Source organism: Podarcis raffonei, chromosome 2, assembly GCF_027172205.1.
Source record: "Podarcis raffonei isolate rPodRaf1 chromosome 2, rPodRaf1.pri, whole genome shotgun sequence".
Lineage (NCBI taxonomy): Eukaryota > Metazoa > Chordata > Lepidosauria > Squamata > Lacertidae > Podarcis > Podarcis raffonei.
The window spans coordinates 57,569,355-57,591,876 of NC_070603.1; the positions used below are offsets into that span (position 1 = coordinate 57,569,355).

Below are 22,522 nucleotides of genomic sequence, written 5' to 3' on the forward strand. Positions count from 1 at the left end.
TCCGTCACATCCTGCTTCACCAGCACATTCTGTGTGGGAAACACATTAGCAAACTGGACCCCTCCCTCACCCACATATTAACCTTGACAGTCACCTGATCTCATTATAACACCAGATGTTTGACTATTAATCGCTGCAGTGAGGAAGGAAATTCAGCAGGTACAACATCACCCCAATCAACAAGCTACACATGTCAAAACCCCCACTTTATATCCCCACTTTATACAGCTATTGCAGTATAGGGGCCCTGCCTCCCTACACCTGCCACCCTAACTCTCAAAAAAGCTGAGAAAAATGAAAATTAACAGTAAAAAATTTACAGTATATACCCATATTTGGCTTAGCATTGGCTCCTGTGTCTGAAAGAACTGAAAACTGTTGAAGATGAATTCTTTCCACCCTAAATTAAGAGGTAGAACCAATTTTTAAAGGGCAATAACCTTGTTGCTATCAGTTTCCCGACCCTTTTATCATTGGAAAATCAAAGCGAACACAGTCCAATTGTAACATTTTCTTTCTGCTGACAGCTGCCACTATAAAAACAACTGAGTGAGGGTAAAGTTAGCATTTTGACTGGCATCCATACTCTACCTTACATCTTCTTGTGGTTTTAACGACACTTGAATTTGAGACCTTTGACATCTGATGGTGGCTTGTGATATATGAGAGAAATAACATGTCAGTCTCTGAAGTGTTGTGAACCCTCTTAAGGTTTTCTTGCACATATTTTAATTGTATAGGAAATGATTCAAGGGTGGATGGCTTGGTAAATTTCGAGAAGCTCAGAATGATTGCCAAAGAGATTCGTCAAGTCATCAGAATGACTTCTGCTAATATGGATCCTGCAGTAATGTTCAGACAAAGGTATGGCATCTAAAATGGAAATTTGGGTGCAGGGAGGTGTTCTTGTGTGGAGGAAACAATATGTGTATGTTCACATGTTTGTTTTTTGTTTAATTTCATTGTTTGTTAACATTTATCATGGGAAAGTGAATATGAAACAAATGTAGATTAATGCTGATTGCAATGCTTAAGTGAAGGTTTACAAAAGTTTTTAAATAACATTTGGCGTACAGTATTTCAATATATGAAGTTTTTAGCTTAGGGCTCTTTCCATCTCACCCAGGATAAAGTATCATAATAGGAAAAACACAGGAATATCTTAAGTCAAAGAGGTTAGGCAATTCAGAGTAATCATTGGCACTGAAAATGTAACCCAGTAAAATGGAACTTCTTATTAAAAATTCAGTTGTAATATGATCAGTGCCAGGATACAATAGATCATTAATTTGTACTGTCCTTGAGATCAGGTTGTAGGTTCGAAAGGGAGTGAGTGATGTGTGAAAAACAGCACATGCCAACCTAAGTGGAGGTTTCCTTCAAAATCCATGGTCTTTTAAACTCCCAACCCTTTGGTTCTCTGTGCTTGTGTATTCACTGCACATAGTAACAAATTCTGTCTCTATTCCACTGAAAAATGTGTGTCACTGTTTTGAGAATTGTTTTACTTAATTGAAATTTTCATTTCTCTCTTTTCCTGTCTACATCCTCTTCCTTTCTGACTCTCAACTGTGATTTTCCCCCTTTGCTTTTCTTTTTAAATACATGCTTCATTGTATATGGCTCTTGCTTACAGGAAGAAGAGGTGGAGGAGTTTGGGGTAAGTGTAGAGATTAATGCAACTAAGACTCAAAAAAAGTTATGCCAATTTTAACATGCTGCATCCTCATTAATGCATGCATCTGAACAATAGCAAGCATTTTATTAACTCTGCAACAGTTGTTTCTAACTATTCCCAAAATTAAGGAAAAACAGGCCCACGACGATAACATGGATTCTTAACAAACCTGAATGCACTCATGGGTGGGGAGGGCTTTTCTATTGTTCTTACAAAACAAAATTATAGTGAGCTTATCCTTTTCACTTGAGGTTAACATAACTTTAAAATTTTGACATTAAACGTCTATTAAAGGATGTACAACTTCCCCTGCCTCTACCATGGAGGCATTCCATGGTTCTAAATCATAGATTTACTTAGAAAATCCAGCTATTTGCTTGAAAATGTCACTACCTTGGGCTGTAAAAGAAGGGGAAACAGCTTGATAGCCACTTGTATGAAGGATCCTGGAAGCCACAGAGTTCTGTCATCAGCATCTAGAGACATCCATGCAGTCTGCATACTAGGAATAGATCTCCAGCGAAGAGTCTTTTGTCAGAGGGCTCAGTCCCCAAAACTCTGGACACAATCTCTCTAGAAGTTGTGTATCCTGTTATTACTCAGTGCTCATTGGCACTAGAGACCTCTGTGTCAGAAAGGAGTGGCTAACTTGAGTTCCTCCAGATATTGCTGGACTCCAACTTCTATCAGCTCCAACCGGTATGACCAAAGGTTAGGGGTCATGGTAGCTGTTGTCTGTTAATATCTGGAGGGCCACAGTTTAACCACCACAATGTAGGCTGAATTGCCAACCAGTCCAGCCATCACAACTGCAGAATAGGACCTGCTGACACCCACAGGAATTCCAACGTCTTCCGGAAGTCCTGTTCTAAATTCATATGACTAGAACACAGCAGCCAAATCCCCATTTTGATGGAACAATCTTACAAACACCAAATCCTTGTGATGAGTAATCCACTTAATGGTCTCTCCTTTCTACTTCTTGTCTGCATGGATTTGGTTATAAACAGAAGAGCTTCAGTTTGTTTCTGTCTTTTCAATAAGTAACACAGCTTACTTGCTATATCCCCACATGTTTACTGTGTCCAATTGGACCCTAAATTCATGCTTTGGCAATCTCAAATCTTGATTACTGCAATGCTTTCTATGTGGGGCTACCCTTGGGTCTGGTCCACAGGTTTCAGCTGTTCTAGGATACTGTGGCTAGACTGATAATGATGCCACCAGGCCATGTTCAAGGTTCTTGTATTAATGTACAAGGCCCTTAGCAATTTGAGACTGGGAAGCCTCAGGGTCTGCTGGACCCCTTCCGTGTCTGCTGGACGTCTATGTGGGAGTCACTGTTACTGGTTTCCCGTGGCTCAAATTGCATGGCTCAGATCCCCAAGAAGTATGCATTCAGTACTGTGGGCCCAATTTCATAAAACCCTCTGCTAGTTGAGGTCAGACAAGTCCACTACCTACCTATTGAACTTCTGGCACCCACAAAAGACTGTTTAAAAAATCCAAGCATACTTTTTAATTGAATTCTGATTTTATAGTTTTAACTCATTTTTAGTCTTACTGTATTGGGTCTCCTGTACACCACTTAGAGATGACTGTGATTAAGTGGTTTTCAAATTGTTGGAATAAAATAAATAATATAGAGTATGTTATGGCCTGTTTGCTACCTTAACACAATAGTGTTCTCTTGCGTCTTGGCAACACATGGCTCCAATTCTGGATGGAGAACCTTGAATCATTGTCTCCTTATTAAGGCAAAATTTAAAAGCCCATGCTTCAGAATTACAGTGTCTTTTCTTTTCACATTTTATTGGAAGTGCTGGTCATTTCTTGAATGTATGCAAGGGACCAAGATGATCACTATAATGCAGGCTAAAATTTCAGCCAACATGTGTAAGCTACTTAGGTGTGCACACATGCATAGGCTCATGCTATCGGGCAGTTAGACCTATTTGCTCCAGACCAAAGATTTGCATGCATTTTGATATTGGGGTTTCATGGGGTCCATGTTAATTTAAATCCAGAGGATCAATCTATTCACACAGAGTATCACACATTTAATGACTGCTTCTGTTTAAATGAATATGAAGTCATTCCAAGTAGTTAAGCTATATATGGGTATATTGGCACTTCTGTGCCCAGACCATAGCACTGGATCAGAGTGATTATGTGTGTATGGTTTTCTATGCTGTCTTGATAGTAATTTTGCATTGCCTTATTACTAAAGAGGGGGAAACTTAACAGTAACTAAATGAGATCATATTCCTGAGATATGGAATCTGCAGAGAAAAACTTGAAATTATTTCCCTTAATAGATTATTCACCCTTTTATAACATTCCAAAAACTCAGTTTTGATTTCTGGAATGGACAAGATTGAGATTTCAATTGTTAATATTGGGGGAAGGGCAAAGAATAGATGTTTCTTCTAGATCAGTGGTGGGAAACCTCTGACCCTCCAGCTATTGTTGGACTTCAGTTCCCATCAGCCGTAGCCAATACTGTCTATAGTCAGGGATCATGGGAGTTGTAGTTCTGCAGCAGTAGCTGGTGGGCCAAAGTTCAGCCAACACTCTTCTTGATTTTCCATATTCAGATGACATTAAAGAACAAAAATACATTTCCTTCTTGTATAGCTTGCATTTAAACTTTTACTTGGGAAAATTAAAGGAACATGAGTTAATATGATGCTTTAATAAAAAGAATACTTAAATGTTTAAGTTAGTAAGATTTAAAAACACACCAAAAACATGGTGTATAACAAACCAAAGTCACCAGGTTACATAACTTGTATTTCCATCTTGTGGTTTGTGAATGTTTATAGTTACGAAACTTTCCCATGTTAAATCTGTACAACATTCTGAGCCTGTTGCTGCTCTGATGTCAACAAATCAGTGACCAGTCTTCATTCTGTTGTGAATATGTGTTATCTAAACCTGTTGTTCCTTTATATGTATTATTTGACTCAGTGTCCCTTGTTCTTTCAATATCATTTCTACTTCTCAGAACTCATATTCTAATGTTTATTGCTGTTTGAAATCTTGCTGCTTCTGTTGTTAAGCTTATGTATTTCAAAGCATTTTCTGTTTGGCTGTGTCCCCTGTTGAAATATTGAGCTAATTTGTTTAACAGTTTAAAATTTGTTTCATAAAAAATAGGTAGTCCACTTTGTTTTGCTATAGCAGTACTTTTGTACCAAATATCATTCAGTCAGAATAAATACATACAATTAGCCTGCAGTTCAAAGTACTTTTTGAGACATATACTGGAATTAGATCATCCTTGAAATTGAAACATACTCTCAAAGTTATTAAAACTGCAAAATCCCTGACAGGGAAGAAGCCTGAATATACATGGAATTTTTAGTAGCTTTCATTGGAAAAAAAGGTTCTTTCTTACTTGATATACTAGATTATACTTGTCAGAAGCTTTCCCAAGATAAAACCAGAAATTTCACAAGTTCTTTCCCTCACATCCATTTCCTTATTCTCTTCACAGCTTCTCCCTGCTTTGTTTACTAGAAATCTTCCATCACTTCCTTTCCCCTTCCTGTTCCTGTTGCGGTGTGAGACAGAGGCCTTAAATCTTTCTCCTTTTCTATTATTCAGTATAGGGATCTCTGGAAATTTACCCAAACACTCACTTAAGTTCTCTCATTTTCCATTTTCTTCTCCCGGTTTTTGCTTTACTGACTCAACAGTAAAGCCAAAGAACGTCAGATCTGCGTATCTTCCTCAGAAGATCTCTGGGTCTCACGAATATGGAGTTTTTATATCTGTGTCAGCTTGAAAATATGTCTTTACTTTCTTTCTAATTACTTCCTATTTGGTATTATAGAACATGCTGCTTTTATTGACACACAATTTTTCAAATTCAGACTCTTTCATGACAATAATTAAAAAACAACAGCTCCCTCCAACTGAGGTATCTTACTTGCTTCTTCCCCAGCAGCAATAGTTCTCTGTACTGAATTGGAAGGTATTTGTCTAGTTCTCCAGATCATTGTGACTGCTTGTTAGATGGCTCAGGGACAGATTATGGAAGGAATTGGAGCTCTCACAGTTTAAGTGCATAATGCCTAGAATTGTTTAAATGGCCACAAACAAATTATCGTTTCTGTCTCACAATAAAACAGGAGAAAATTGCAAGTTTGGAAGGCACACACTTTTAAAGACAATCAGTCTTATTTTCCATTTAACTATTAAGGCACTTTGTTCAATGAGAGTAAAGCTTGTTTCTGTCCAAAGGTAGTAATTTTGTTACAGGTGTGATGAGAAGGATTTTGTAATAGTTGTTGTTGTTGAAGACTACATGTCTTCACGGGAGATAATCATCTTTAGAATCCCAGGTTCCAGTTCTCCAAGCGCTGATCACTATTCAAAGAGTCCTCCTTATGCATGCAGCTGGGTGACATTGTTTCCATGTCCTGCCCAGCAGTTTCCCCCCCACTGAACTGCTGTGCTTCAAAATGCAGTTTGCTATTCAGAGAGTGACTGCTGGAATAAAAACATAAAGAAAAACATCTAGCAGTGTGCCTGGGTCTTCCACACACAAATCTCTAGATCACAGCCGTCGTTGTTGCTCCCATTTCAGAAGCAGAATAGTAAATTATAGTGAAGCCTTATTTACCTAGGGATCCATCAGCCACGCCATCCCCGGACCTTGGAGGGAACAAAAGTACCAGGAAAGCAAAATCTTCTTTGGAGAAAAAGAGTTTATTGAAATCTGTGTACAAAGACATTTTGTACACAGAGACAACCAGTTGGATAGCTCCTGAAAATACACTGGCTGTAAATACATGGCATTTGGCAGGCATTCTTATACTGTAGGTACACATTTCTCCACCAATCACCAATTGCCAACCTATAGGTACACCTCCCTTCCACCAATCACCAATTGCCAACCTATAGGTACACCTTCCTTCCACCAATCACCAATTGCCAACCTATAGGTACACCTCCCTTCCACCAATCACCAATTGCCAACCTATAGGCACACCTTAGGAGGATAATCACGTTAAGCACGTTCCTTACCCATTTCCCTGTCTTTTGAGCCTACGTGGCTCCTCTTATTCTTTACTTGACCAGTGTCACAAGCCAAACCTGCTTAAGCAATCTTTATTGGAATCTAAAGCCAAAGCTTGCTCAGGCAATCTATATTGCAAACTTGACCAGTGTCACAAGCCAAACCTGCTTAAGCAATCTTTATTGGAATCTATATTGTGACAGAGCTAAACCGTCCCTTCCTTCATTCCCTCCTCTTCTTTTGGACAGCCTTCTGGCTCGTCCAAGGCAATAGGCTGGTATTCACGCATCAAAGCTATCACTCGGGGACCCATCATGCGCGACATTGTTTTGTGCACCATATTTTGCAAGCATTGCACCAAGCAGGGAATACAGAAGCAAAGAAGCAATAAAAATAAAATTGGTCCTAAGAGCATAAAAAACATTCCTCTGAGCCACCCATTTGGCAAAAGCTTATCTAGCCAAGACATATTCCATCCTTCCCACATTTGTACAGGGACGTGTGCCACCTTCTCAATACTTGCGGCTAGATTACGGATGGCTTCACCATGATCTGAAATATTGAAGCAGCATGCTCCCCCAGTCAGGTTGAGGGCAGCACAAAATCCTCCTTGTTTGGCCAGAATAAAGTCCATTCCCAAACGCAGCTGGAGGACAGCAGTGCGGGTCTCATCCAGCTGGGTAGCAACAAGGCGAAGGGCGGTGGCCGTTGCATTGGCCACAATCTCTACTACTGCCTGGAGTCGGATTATGCGATTTAGATTGTACATGGGCTCTCTGGCACCTGCTACTAACTCATCAGGGTTCCAGGAGGCCGGATCATAGTGGGCAATTATTCGCTCAGGTGGCCATTCATCCTTTCCCCACGTCTGCTTGCTCCCTGAGGCTATATTCATGATATCAACAGATCTGTGATTGCGATGGGGAAATAAGGTGGTAGGGAGCAGCCACATGGGGGGTAAAAGGAAGGCTGGATAACAATTGCCCCACCAACCGTTGGGGAGGTGGTGGAAAGCCTTTGTCCCACAAATCCAATATACAGGATCCTTGTTCTGGGTGGCCATATGGTCACCCATAGAACTAAAAGCTAAAAGATTTAAATTGGTGCAGGCTCCGCCACACTCAGTGGTATCAGTGGGGTTACACGTACACTTGCATGAGGAGCGCCCAGTAAAAGTTATATTGTGTCCAAGGGTGGCATTTTTGGTCTGGTTGACACAGAACCATCCGGGAATCCGATAAACCCGGAGGGGATAGGGATGATTCCAGTATGGGCCCCACTGGAATTTACTTCCAGTATACTGGATTCGGGTCCGATTAAGAGGCAACGGAAGCAGGGGCATGCCCCCAGCCGCATCCAGAGGTCCCAAGGCACAAACAAGGCAACGGGTCCTATTCTCCTCCTTAGCTACCATTTCTGCCGTTTGCAGCCAGCGGTTGTAAGGGTTGTGGATGCCCCGCGTGACCATGATACGGGTAATGTTTACCTGGGAGATCCAGGACCCTACTTCCCCCTGGGCCAGAGCGCAGGCGGGTTCCCCAACTAGGAAGAGAAGGAGAACTGTCAGTGGGATGGAGGAGGGACGCTTCTTCCTGCAAATTCTATGGCGCTCGTGCCAGCAAAAAAAGAGAGAGAGACATCCACGTGACAAGGGCAGTTGAGATAACTCCCACCCACTAACGCCAAGAATGCCAGGGCTCTTCCCACCACAGATCAGTCATGGTATGGGTCTGGAAGGGGGGTTGGGGTTACCCGGACGCTCGAGTTGGTTAGGGAAACAAGGTCGGGGATACCTCCAAGTGTCAAACCCTATGGTGTGGAGATAAAACCCCTCAATCCCCGGGGGATGATGGTACCCCTGATGGGTGGAGGATAACCTTGCCCCCCAAGGAGAGGGTACCCACGGTGGATGGGCCACTACACACCCACACGAATAGGTAGCCGCCTGTAAACTGCAAATGCTTGGTGTCAAAATCCCCACTGCTTCCTCCTCACACCATATAATGCATACTAAAGTTCGTTCAGGGTTCTGGACGTTATCAGGGGACAAAGGCTGCAAGGCTGGAACGTTGGAGGTGCTCCCGGCGGGCGCCCCTCCCATCCAATTATTCAGCTGTGCGTAGAGATATCAGCTTCCGGTGTGATATCAGCAGAGCGGTCGTCTGCCAGGCGTCTGGCGATAGTCAGCCGGAGGGAGTTCTCTGGATCTGGTGTAACTGTCCAGTCTGAAATAGCTTTCTTCACTCGAGTATGGTGGACCCACGGGGTGATGCCAGCAACCTTCACAGCAGTAGGTGTAGAAAGTAGCACAGTGTATGGTCCCTTCCAGCAAGGCTGTAGGGGGGCTCGCTGCCAGTCTTTCACCCACACTTCATCACCTGGCTCGAACTGATGGAACGGTTCAGTTAACACACATGGGGTGCGAGCCTGGGTCCACCTGTTGAAACAGGAGAGAACTTGGGAGAGTGACTGTACATAGTTATTCAATTGCATATCTTGGTTAGCATATGGAGTTAACATTCCAGTCTTGTGGCCATAGCAATGGATAACTGCCACTGCCTCGGGCTCCCATACAGCATCCAGAAGGTTCAATAGAGCTTGTGGGTGGGCCACCTGGTTTCCTCTGGAGGTAAGCAAACCTCTTTCTTTCCATAAGGCTCCATGGGCATGTAAAGTCAGGAATGCATACTTAGAATCTGTATAAATGTTTATCTTCTGTCCCTTTGCCAGGCTCAGGGCTCTGGTAAGCGCAGTTAGCTCTGCCAGCTGGGCCGATGTTCCAGGCGGGGAGTGACTTTGCTTCAATCACCTGGTCTTCCAGGGCTACCACTGCATAGCCTGCTTTCCGCTGTCCAGTCTCAACAAAGCTGCTTGACTAATCTTTCTACAAACTCTTCATCCTCATCATCCTCTTCTCCTTCTGACTCATCAGTCTTGGGTTTGGGCTGGGGACCAGCTCCTCCCAGTGCCTGGGGACCTGGGCCTGGTGGAATTGCCTGAGGGGCAGTTGGTGGAGCATAGGGTGGAGGTGGTTTAATAATTCCTCCCTCCTCATCTTCTGGGTCTAGTATCACTGGGGGCCTTTCTGACTTCCCTGCCGGTCGAACTGCACAAACTGTACTTTGTGGGGCGTCGCCTCGGCAGGCTTTCAACCATGATGGGTTCTTTTCTACATTGGTTTTCCAAGTAGAAATGTAGGGGATCTGGTCTGGGTGGACGTTCAAGATATTTTGATACAGTGGGTTGATTAGTTGCAAATTAAGACTGCCCTCCGATGGCCAATTAGTTTGTTGGGGCCAATCAACTTCACACAATGTCCTCATCCTCTGTCTTCTCAATTTCCCCAATCATCATGCTTTGTGGCTGCTTTCCAGTTGTTTAAAAAACATTCCAGAGGACTACATTGGCTTGCCCCAGACCCCATTTTTTTTTCTTTTTTTTTTTTTTTTCTTCTGATACTCTGCTCCTAACAGGTTGTAAATTCTTTCACACTCCACACACTACAGCCCTACAATCGCTCGGCCAAGGGGGACACTAAGCCCTGGCCCACACTTGACAATTCAGTCACTAGAGTATCTGACATGCAACATACAACATACAAAGCACATCAATATAGTTTCAACATGTAACACACTAAACACACCAAAATAATTTCAGCATGCAATACACAAAACACACCAAAGTAATTTTCCCTCCTTCTTCTGTTCCAAATTTTTGCTGGTGGCACTCTCCTGCACAACCAGTCCCCCCCCTTTTTTTTTTTCCTGGTGGCTGGCACTCTACTGCGCAACCAATCCCCTTTATTCCTGGTGGCCCACCTGCCACGCCCTTTTTTCCCTTCCTGGCTGCACTCTACTGCATAACCAGGTGAGGCTGATCAGGCCTCGCCCTTTCCGTCGGGCTGCCCTTTCCGTCGGGCTTACCTTTTCCGCTGCGGATTCCCTTCCCCTCGGCGCCGTCCTCTTTGTTTTTCTCCCTCAACAATATGTCTCCACTGCAGGACAGTGTGGCTGGCTCCCCCCACGAAACAGGCGGGGTGCGCACGGGAGCCTGCAAACGCTGCTGAGCTGTTCACCTTGGTTGAGCCTGGCCCTCCGGTCCATATTTGGGGAGGGGGCTTATCCCGGACGAGCCCCCAAAGAAATGAAGCCTTATTTACCTAGGGATCCATCAGCCACGCCATCCCCGGACCTTGGAGGGAACAAAAGTACCAGGAAAGCAAAATCTTCTTTGGAGAAAAAGAGTTTATTGAAATCTGTGTACAAAGACATTTTGTACACAGAGACAACCAGTTGGATAGCTCCTGAAAATACACTGGCTGTAAATACATGGCATTTGGCAGGCATTCTTATACTGTAGGTACACATTTCTCCACCAATCACCAATTGCCAACCTATAGGTACACCTCCCTTCCACCAATCACCAATTGCCAACCTATAGGTACACCTTCCTTCCACCAATCACCAATTGCCAACCTATAGGTACACCTCCCTTCCACCAATCACCAATTGCCAACCTATAGGCACACCTTAGGAGGATAATCACGTTAAGCACGTTCCTTACCCATTTCCCTGTCTTTTGAGCCTACGTGGCTCCTCTTATTCTTTACTTGACCAGTGTCACAAGCCAAACCTGCTTAAGCAATCTTTATTGGAATCTAAAGCCAAAGCTTGCTCAGGCAATCTATATTGCAAACTTGACCAGTGTCACAAGCCAAACCTGCTTAAGCAATCTTTATTGGAATCTATATTGTGACAGAGCTAAACCGTCCCTTCCTTCAATAGCAGCTCCTAGCAAAGTCTTACATTAATCTCTCTTGGCAGACTCACCTTGTTTATCAGAGAACATATTGCTGTCTTCTGATAACTACAAGATGAAAAATACATATTCCAGTTTTTGGAATATGGTAAAAATAATGAAGCTCACCTACCCCTATGCAAAGCTACCAGAAGTTATTAATACAATGGAATTATGATTTTTGTCTTACTGCAAACATTTCCCCTCCAATTTTGCAAGCTTTTGAACAGCTCAGAGAGAGAGAAGAAAGGGCTATTTCAACCATCATTTTGCTCATGCTCTAATCTTCTGAGACCAAATTGCGTTAACACCGAATTCAGAACTGTTAAGAAATTTATCTTCTGTCCCAAACACAGTATTGGGGTTTTCGGTGTAAGTCTGAAGAGCCTTAGTTACATCTGTTAGGAGGAGCTTTCATAGAAATTTTCCTGGCTCCTGATCATTGCACACTTTTTGTTTTATAATTCTCTTCTGGACATATTAACTCAGTAGTCTTGCAAATCGCTTAAGAACAAATGTTGTGTTAACACTATTCATCTCCTTTTTTAAAACTTGACATCAGCATGCGCTTTTAATGGAAGAGTATTTGTGCTTCAGTGTCTGTTGCTTTGGTTCCTCACTACTAAAGTGGCTGCAGCTCAACTACCTGATGTCTTCTCTTGCAGATCACTAAGTCAGGGCAGCACAAACTCAAACATGTTGGACGTTCAAGGAGGCGCACACAAAAAACGTGCCCGGCGCAGCTCCCTTCTAAATGCCAAAAAATTGTATGAGGACGCTCAGATGGCCAGGAAAGTCAAACAATACCTCTCCAATCTGAATGTGGAAACGGATGAAGAAAAGTTCCAGATAATGTCACTTCAGTGTGAACCTGCGTATAGCACTTGTAAGTAAAGCAAACTTTTAGGAAGGCAATTGAGCTTGAACAGTCTGTGGTGTTAGTTAGGAAGAATGTTTGTGTCATTCTTTAGACTTAATTTTCTATGGTTACATAATTATGTGCATTTCTGCTGGCTTTCTTTTAAGCATAGTTTTAATGCAGGCTAAATATATATTTAAAAGCAGATACCGCAAAACAACAACCCCCAAACCCTTGATGAATATTTGGCATCTTGTCAATTTGAGTTTTGACTGAGTTTGCACAAACTTGAAATTATAGGTCTTACCATTGACCTTCAGTTGTTAATCTATGCACCTATCACTAGCCTGCCAAGAAATCCCATACTATGTTGCAATATTTTTTTTTGCCAAGTTAGCACTTTACAGAATTAAGAAATGGTATTGGTAAGCCTAGTGTAAGTGACAAGAAAATGAAAAGATAAAATATTATCACAGACAAATAGTTAGAAAGACATAAGTAAAGAAATTATTTCATTGGGAAATGGGAAAATAGTAGAGAGGAGAGTGATATACCATGAAGGTCTGACACTTTTTGAATGCCTTGACTATTAACAGAGGTTGTTGCAGAGGAAGAGTTTGTAAACAGACCTCTGACCTGTGCTATTCAGGAAATAACGAACGTCTTAAGACAGACTCCAAAATATAATGCACTATTAAGGTTATCTAAATTTTGGCAAGCAATCGTAATTAATAGTCAACATCTGGAGGGCACCAGGTTGTGGAAGACTGTTGTAAACAATCCTCAGCCTCTTTGTATTATTTTTGTGTCTGGGTGTTTGTGTGCCTTTTTGTTCTTACCATTTGGGAAGACTTTTGTTTTCTGAAAGGAGCCTTCTTGCACCTGAACATGCTCATTAGCCACACTAATGTTCTCATGAAATTTGCTGGCACCTTTTGTGATCTGCAGTGAATATACCTAAGCTTCTATTATTGTGGTTTTTAATAACCTCCAAGTTTTCTGGAGATATTTGACTCTTCTGACATTCCCTCGCCACTTCCTTTTCGCTAGGCTTCCCAGTTTGGAAAAGTTCCCTAGCTGACCTTGGGCAAGTTTCTCTTCATCAGCCTTGGCCCCAAATTGTCAGTAAGAGGAATGACAAACTGTTCTGCCTGGCCCAGTGGTTATAAAAATTACAGCTGCCTTTGGCAGTTTGTTGGGTGGTAACCAGGAAAGTCCTTTTTCAGTCATGGCACACTGTTTATGGAATTCTCCTAGTACTGAATGTTACATTTTCTAACATCACAAGACCTTGTTTTTTCTAGTACTTTTAGTTCCATTCCTATGTTGCTGATCTTCCTAGACTCTGCTGCTTTTTCAATTATTAGTTGTTCAATTGTTTTATTTTTTTAACTGTAAGCAGTCCTGGAAGTTTCAGTATTTTGTAGTAATCTTCATCATCACTGTAACTAAACTTATTTGTGCTGATGTTCTTCCTCCCTTCTTCATCCACAACATGCACAAAACCCAATAAGCTGAACCCTAGCTAACCCCAGATATATCCCTAACGATTTCATGAGCTGCCATGCACCAACGACCAGTAGTGCTGCAGGTGGCTCGAGTGTTCACAGCAGCTCCCAGTCAGAGAGGTGCATACTGCAAAACATGCAGTACTGGGCCAGGAGCTATTGTGACTGCTCACAGGTGTGCCAGGGATTTACCAGATCTGAGAGAGCTAAAAGTGCAGCAGAGTTGTGGACAGTGTCCTAGAGAGGGCAAGTGGGTCCTACCAACGTTGGCTCCCAACCCTTTCTCTCTACTTCCTATTTTTGCTGGGATTTAGCTTACTGAATTAAAGTTTCTTAGTGCCAGTTTTTTGCCTTCTTGGCTGTTGAGAGTTTTCTGATCTGGAGTGCTCTGAATTTTTGGATGGTTAGTTTGAGATATACAAATGCTTCTGTGCTTCATCTCAAAATGTTGTATCCTCTTCGACAGTAAATTAACAGAAATGTAAAGATAAAGTTTGAATGCGCTGTTTGCTTTTTAACTTCAGAGGTGATTTAATTGTGCGCAGATGGTAAAAGGCAAGCACCATGAAGTTATTTTCCAATAGAGGTTTTCAGCTGTATATCCTGTCGGAGAGTACCAAATGCACATATTTCATTGAACTTAACGGAAGCTTGTTTCCCTCATTGAAACAGAAGCTTACTTTCCTTATGAAATCAGGAACAGGGTTTCATATATAAACAGTTATTTTAGCTGTTTAGAAAACCTGCCCTCTGGAAATGCATAACACAGTGGAAATGCATAACACTTAGCTACCAAAAACATTTAGTGCTGATTCATAAAGCAGATTCTCTCCATTTTTTTTAGGGCTTTTTTGAGGGGGGATAGTCACAAATCCTGCATGATTTCACCTTGCAAAACAGGTCAGAGCTGTAATGTGTTGCACCATTTTTGTGCTGGGTGCAGGAGTAGCAGCAGATGAGGCTACAACATAGATGAGCATCTTCAGATAATGAAATTGAAGTAGTAAAGCTTATTCTATGAGTTAAGTGTGCCACCTAGTGGAACACTGGGGGTACCTTTCTAAAGAACAAGTGGATAAGAATCCTTACAGATATTGCTATGGATACAAAAATACCAGCTTGCCATCTAGTGTTTCAATACACATTCCATTTTAATTGCGGTTTTTATTAACATTGCAACAGATCATAGAAAAAAAATATTGACTTCTCTTTTTCACCATGTCAGTGACGAAAAATCTAAGTGAAAGACGAGGTGGAAAAGCTGTAGAAATGTCTCCCATGCCACTGAGATCTGTTGGCCAAACTACAAAAGTTCATCTACATCAGCAAAACAGAATGAGTCAAGTCCTTCAGGTTCCAGCTGTTAACTTGTACCCCATTAGGAAAAAAGCACCAGCGAAGGACCATGTGACTTTTAGTGAGTATTTATCTACAGGATTCACTTATTAAATCAAATTACTATATAAAATGGGCAGATAGAAGGTTTTGCAAGGCTAATGTTAAGCTATACTTGTCTGTTTCATTTCCATTTTGATATAGTCATATCCTAGCATATATTTCACTATACTAGATTATAAAACACTACAGTTTCAGCAGCTGATGGGTTCTGTTTAAATTATTCAAACAAAATCCTTGATTTTAGCCTGATTTTGATAATGTTATATTATCCAGGACTAGTATTACTAAGTTTTGAAATATTGTTAAGATATATTTTTATGGTTTTAAAATGTATTTTATTGTATGGTTGATAAGTCGTTTGTATATTCCTTTGAGAATATTACTTCTTGAAAAATATATTAAATAACATTTGTATTGAGATTTGAGAAATCAAATTTTACATAAAGACAGATTAAGCCATACCAAATGTTTCCAAATCTCCTACATTTCATGGAAAGGGACACTGAGAATGTGAATTGTTTCTGCTAACTGTCTTGCAACTTTTATCAAATTCATGTAAACAAGAATGGGGTGATTCAAAATTCTGTTTTGAGGTTTGGGGACAGTATGAGTCAGTGTGTTATATATATATATATATGAACATCTCTCAACATAACTTGAGGCCCTGCTGAACATGGCTGGCTTTTAAAAGTTGTCTTCCAACAAAGTAAGCTTCACAAAAGAGTCCAGGAATAATTTTGGTCATAGTTTAGTTGCCTTTGGACCATAAAAGATGGTTTTGTAGAAACTCTTCAGTTTGAATTGTGTGTATAAGCATTTGTCTTGTTTTGTGATTGCTTTCATAGGTGCAGGTTCTCCTCAGAAGTCAATGAGTTTGTCTGAGGAAACAAACAGTAAAAAACAAGCAGAAGACAATATATCTATGGCATCTTCTTTGCATTCCAGTCCTCCTGCTTCTCCTCAGGACTCCCCACGCAAAGGTAGGAGTAGACACAAGTTTAGTCTTAACATGTTTCAGCTTAACTATATTTTAGTTTTCTTCCCAGGATCTGTCTTTCCTTTCCTCAGTAAACTCAGAAGATGGACTTTGGGTATTCACAAAAGGCATAACTTATTCACTGGGGAAAAGAAAAGAAACTTCATGTGTTCATGGAGTTCAAAAGTCCATTGTGCCTGAAACCTTTCAGGAAAGTTTTTAACATTGGATATTATTATATTTTATTTATCGAAAGGTATTTATAAACCACTTAATACAAATCTCTTAATTGGTATAAAATATAAAAATAATGTAATTATAAATGCAACCTAAAACAAGTAGAACATCTGTAGGAAAACATGTAAAAGTGTATAAAATAAATAAAACAAAAATTCAGGGGATCACGCACATAAGGGTCTGATCTTGCGGCTCAGGAAAAGCTCGGGGAGGGGGAGAGGTATGTAACTGCTATAAGTAGGATGATGTGTTTTTGTGTGTTTTTATTTAATATACTATTTAAAAGGCCATAGAGTGTTTAATTAGCCAAAGGCCTGTGAGAAGAGGAATATTTCTGCCTGGTGCCTAAAGATATGTAACAAAGGCGCCAGGTGAGCCTTCCTGGGGAGAGCAATGCACAAGTGGGGAGCCACCACAGAAAAGGCCCATTCTCAGTGTTGCCACCCTCCACACCTCTTGTAGAGGGGGCGACCGTAGAGGGGCATCAGATGATGATCACAAGGCCCAGGTCCGGGTTGCAGGGTCCAGGCTGGTTCATATACAGTAATTTAAAGAACCATGTGTGTCATTTTTTATTTTGGGGGGGATATTTGACTATTCTTGTTGGATTGCCAAAAGTTACTCCTGCTAGAATTCTTCTACATAAGCATTCGACTTTCATTAACTTTCATGTGACTCCATGAGGATTGCTTTGTCCCTTTGATTTCAGTTGTTGGATACGCATTCAGGGGTTGTTGTTTTCTTTAAGAACAACCTTGTTTTGATAAAAGTGGCCTCTGCCCCGTTTTGTATTTGTTAACATCTCATTGCAGAGCTAAAATTAGATTACTTGTTCTCTAACTAATTAAACAGGCACATCATTTCCCCCTCTTTACTTAACTGCAGCTTATGTTTCCTTTTGTGCTGCATCCAAGTGTAACATTACGTAGATTAAAAAACAAGAAGAGTGTTTCTTTTACTGCCAGTGTGTTATTTACTTTGCGTGTTCCTTTCTTTTGTAGCTGGTAATCCCCAGAGGTCCGATCACTGCAGCCAGATCAACCTCTCTGGCTCGTCCTCATCTCTTGCAAGCGAAGCAAGCAACAAGAACAGTGGACAGCGCAGCTACGGAATAGGTGGGGCTTATTTGCAAAAGAAAATCCAGCAGATGACTAGCAGGACAGCAGAAATATCAGTCAGTGCTGAAAAGAGGCAAAGTGAGGATGCCAGAGACAAGGCAGAGCTTCAGTATAAGCCCAGGAAAAGAATGGTCTCTCCCTTTGCAAGATTCAGGGAAAGGAGTATCTCCAGGGAAAGATCAGCTGTCGCCCGTGACATGGACGCAAAGTGCATGCAGGAGGAAAGGGATAGAGCTGAGAAACAAAAGGACATAGACAGCAATGTGTTGCATACAGCCAGTAGCCATGGAAACAGTAGCTCTCTAATGTGGTTATGTCCACAGCTGAGGCACAAGAGAAGGAAGACTATGTGACATGCCGTTCTGCCTGTGTCAGGCTTAAATCTGTATTTATACTGTAAATATTTATTCAGATATGTTAAGTATGTGTGACACCGTTTTGAGTTTTTTCAGACATGGAAGCCGATATTAGCAAGAGATTCATTTTTACTTGTACATTTTCAGTATTAAAGCTGGAAGGATCACACTCCCTTTAGGAGCTTCTTAGAAGACCCCCCAACCTCTTCTGTTGGTGATGGTTGAGAAATGACTAGAAATAGACTTGTATCTCAGCTTAATAGCGGATTAAGCCTTGTTCTGCAGGCTTTGTACAGAGGATGAGAATACAGCAAGTGACTAACGGGTCATGCTTTCTGGAGCAAAATACTTTTTAAAATATGCTTTATTATCTTGCTTTCTAGACCCCTGCCACATACATGGCGACATGCAATTTCCAGTTGGGCTGCTGCATGATATGCAGTTACATACATGGCAAGCAAATTGTGTGAAGCAGCTCTGTGTGCACTTCCTACTATTCATACAGTTCATATAGTGGTGTGGATGAGATAAACAGAACCGTAGTGGAGTAATTGCTTCACACATGATTTGCATATAGGAATCAGCCCTTGTAGCTTGACCTATACATAAGGACCATGGCACTTATTTCAAGAAAGTGTGCATAAGCTTGTATGTACCTTTTTCATTTTTCTTTTGGAGAGACCTCGGCCTGTTTGAAATATACAACAGTTCTCAGTATTTGTCCTCTTGTAGGGATAGCCTTTGAACTGTGTAGCCACAATCTACAATTATCATTCATATCACATCAGTGTGCACTACTATTCAGTTATGTGTAATTTGTACCCTTTTGGGATTTACAGTTTCATTTTACTTTAAAAAAAAAATACAGGTGTGAGTGTTTTATGTAATCAAAGGTTTTAACTTAACTTCCCAACTGCTTTCATGATAAAGAGGTTTCTACTTTTACTATATACTTAACATGTTTCACAGATTTTCCCTAACATGTTGTGAGTAGATGCATTTTGAATTGTTATTTTTAGGCAAAATGTATCTGTTTACATTTAAGCTATTAGATCTATCATCTCATAAAATATCACACATGGTTACTTCCCGCTAATGAAAATATTTATAAATTTGTGCATACCTCAAAGTTTCTGGATTTTATATCCCAAAATGCCAGCTTGCTTATTAATTGGGATTATTTCCATGTGTTTTGTATAAATTCATAGAGGTAAACACAGTTTTTTTCCATGGGAAGCAGTTCAAAGAGTGTCTCCTTTCAAAATAAATGCATTAATAAATCTTGGCCATGTATCACAGAGGCATATGCATAGCCTATATGCACATACACAAGGAATGTTTCTTTCTCTTAGTAGCAGCTTATAATGGACCCCCAAACTGTTACTCAAACTCTCTTCCCCCAATTTAAAAAGGGCACAGATAACATACATATTATTCTGGGAATTTCCCTTTCAAATAAGCAAGACAGCAAGCTAGTTTTTAAATCTGGGTGTTCTATATATGACCACCTACAGCAAGAGAAGCTCGACGCTTATTTTTCCTGGATCATAAGCAATATATTGAGACCAATTTCCTACTTTCTTTTTACCAGTAAATTACTTTAAAAGCCCATATCTGATGAAGATAAGGGAGAAAAATAGAAACATGAAAAGTGCTAAGGCATTGCAGGAACATACTTAAAAAAAAGAAAAGACCTGTCAAGGATTGGGAGCAGTGAGAAACCATGTTACCATGTGTTCTGAACCATTGAATAAGTGATGGTGGTTTTGTCTAGAGTCACCTGCAGACAAGTTTGCTTGCTAGTTTTTTTAGTTGACAAATGGAAAATTGCATGTCTGATTGGCCCATCAGATTCTACAGCTTCACTCTGGAAGTCTCCTGGTTTACTTAATGGAGGCATTTTCAGAACTGCCAGTACTTACTACAATTAGCTGAAGCAAACGAAATGTGATAGATAGATGCCCTTAAAGTTCTTTTCTGCAGTGTTAAGATAAAGATTTTGACTTGTCACTATTTTTGATATACTTACTGAGTGCCATTGCGCTTAAGTTGTGGACCAGGGCTTACGGTTTCAGTAAGAGTTGAACATCAGCAAGATATTACACAGCCTAGGAAGTATGAAATGTGTATTGGCTTTTGTTTTGCTGGCATCCATCTGTCTCAGGAGACAATGGAGGACTGCACCTTTGGGGTTGAGGTCAAGTTGTTGGACAGTTGCAGCTCCTGCTGTGGCTGTAGAGACAGATGCAGAAAAGACATGTTTCATTGCAGCTGGGGCAGATAAAGGCTGCTGCAGATCCACCATGGTGTTTTTTCTCTCTACGCTCCTCCCAGTGGTCATTTCTCCTCTGGTCACAGCTATGAATTCTTGACAGCTTGTCTCCAGGCACTGTGGTCATCTGCAAGGGATTCCCACGTGGCAGGGTTAATGTTGCCAGCCTTTATGTTACATTTGCAGACATCTTTGCACTGAAGCTCGTGTTATCTTGTATTACGTTAAATCTGAATCTTATCTTTAAAAAATCCATTTGAAATGTAATGCTCCTTAAACTGAACATACGGCAGTAGACAGTGCAGCACAGTAAGGCTTAGCAAGAATATTGGTATAAAAATTCTACTTGAAGCTCATATTTGACCGGTTCACCACCAAAGTTAAACCACAGTTTAAAGCAAACTATGGCCTAAAGTGAATAAACAGTGTGCTAATGGGATGCTGCTCAGTTGTGCCTGATACCCTCTGCTTCTGCCCTTACTTCACTGGAGAGGCAACAAACCACAGGCTTTAGAATTAATTTGTGAACCCATTGCTTCTGGGGTTTTTTATTGCCTCTCAGCCCAGCAAAGACCGGAACAGGTACTTTTTTTGTTCAGATTGCCAGATAAGAAAATTACCAGCACATTCACCTTCTAAGGATTTGCCACAGTTGCCTGGGGTGAATGAGGTTTTAGCAATCCTAGCCAGCTTACTCTCAGCTGCAGTCCTAGAAAAGCAGTTAAGCAGCTGGAGAGAAAAATCAAGCTGTACCATGTGATGGCCACTTTCAAATACCTGTCACATGGAAGATGGGGCCAGCTTATTTTCTGCTGCTCTGGAGGGGACAACCTCAACTGATGGGTTCAAGTTGCAAGGAAGGAGAGTCTGACTAAACACCAGGAAGAGCTTTCTGGTAGTAAGAGCTATTTAATGGTAGAATAGGCTGCCTTGGAAGGTGGTGGACTCTCCTTCATTGGAGGTTATTAATCAGAGGTTGGGTGGCCATCTGTCAGGGATGCTTTAGCTGTGATTCCTGCATTCCAGGGAACTAGACGGCCTTTTGGTGTACCTTCCAACTTCACAATTCTGTTAGTTACCTGTATCAATTTTTTTTCAGAACAGCAGGTAGAACAAAAATTGGAACTGTCATTCTAATGAATACTTTTCCTACGTAACCTAACTGAAGTAAATTAAAGCCAAACCGTCAACAAAGTATCTATAGCCTATTTCAATCTAGATTTATGAACAGCTTAGATTTCATTAATGGCGGTGGGGAATGTTAGTGCAAATGAACATAAAATTACTTTAAACTGTTTGCGGGTGTATCTTGGGTGAAATCGTTGCAGATTCTTGATCGCTATTGACTGGCAAATTACTTCTCCTATGTTTAGCTTCAGAATCAGAAGAATCTTTATTTGCATCAGCTACTAGCCATAGCGATAAAATAAAATACAATGTACTGAAGAGAGAGGTAAAAACTTAACTATACAAAATACATTCTGGTTTATGTTTAGCTTTCAAAGAAGCCTTATCTGCAAATCCCATGTGTTGTTGGTTTTTTTGCTCTGTTTTCATTGTATATTATAGCCATTTGAAGGAAAGCATGCAAATTGTATCCTTGTGACAAATGTTCAAAGTAATTAGTGAAGCGTTGCTCCACTCTACAGTTGATTTTTTATTCTCTTCTTTTGAATGAAAAGGAAGCTCAGTAACGTAAAATGAACAATTAAAAAGCCATACAAGGGAGGAGAGAGAAGTGGTGGAAAGCATCCTTGTCTTTAAAATACCATAGCAGTGTCATAAATTAGCTGTCTGAACTCTTTAAAAAAGTTGAATCCTTTCTTCCCCTGTCCTCCTTAGGCTATGCCCTGATACCATCTGCAAAATCGGAGAATTTTTCAGATTCCAGCCACAGCGAGATCTCTTCACGGTCCAGCATTGTGAGCAACTGCTCTGCTGACTCCATGTCTGCAGCCCTTCAGGATGAAAGATGTCTGGCTCAGGCTGTCGTAGTTGTGGATTCAGTAGGAGCAGTTGAAAGGAAGGAGCACCCTCATCCGTCCTCTGAATACAGCCAGCCTTGCCCTGGGTAAGAAGTGATTGACATGTGAGAGAGTAGCGAAAGGATTTTCTGTTCAAGCCATTTACTGCCTATGCTGTAATCATGCTTACAGGTGCTATTAGCCTGCTGAAAACCACTTTTAGAAAGAGCAAAGTATGCTCCCTGCTCGGGAAATCTCAAGTTAGAATTTTAAACAGGCTATGATTTTCCCTATATTGGTAGGCCTTTAAATTGGTGTATTAATGTACGTCCT

General features: G+C 41.0%; 1 protein-coding gene across 6 annotated transcripts in view; it reads left to right on the plus strand.

The window, feature by feature from the left end:
- The window catches only part of RAPGEF6 (Rap guanine nucleotide exchange factor 6), a 143,373-nt gene that overhangs the window by 107,646 nt on the left and 13,205 nt on the right, over positions 1–22,522 (plus strand). For 4 of the 6 annotated variants that reach the window (XM_053376782.1, XM_053376786.1, XM_053376783.1 and 1 more), the window contains 7 exons: positions 741–864; positions 1,637–1,660; positions 12,167–12,387; positions 15,094–15,285; positions 16,112–16,246; positions 17,481–17,594; positions 22,068–22,296. In XM_053376782.1, the coding sequence (XP_053232757.1) occupies positions 741–864; positions 1,637–1,660; positions 12,167–12,387; positions 15,094–15,285; positions 16,112–16,246; positions 17,481–17,594; positions 22,068–22,296 (1,039 nt within the window). The remainder of the gene's footprint in view (positions 1–740; positions 865–1,636; positions 1,661–12,166; positions 12,388–15,093; positions 15,286–16,111; positions 16,247–17,480; positions 17,595–22,067; positions 22,297–22,522) is intronic. The other 2 variants (XM_053376784.1, XM_053376785.1) reach the window with 1 other exon arrangement.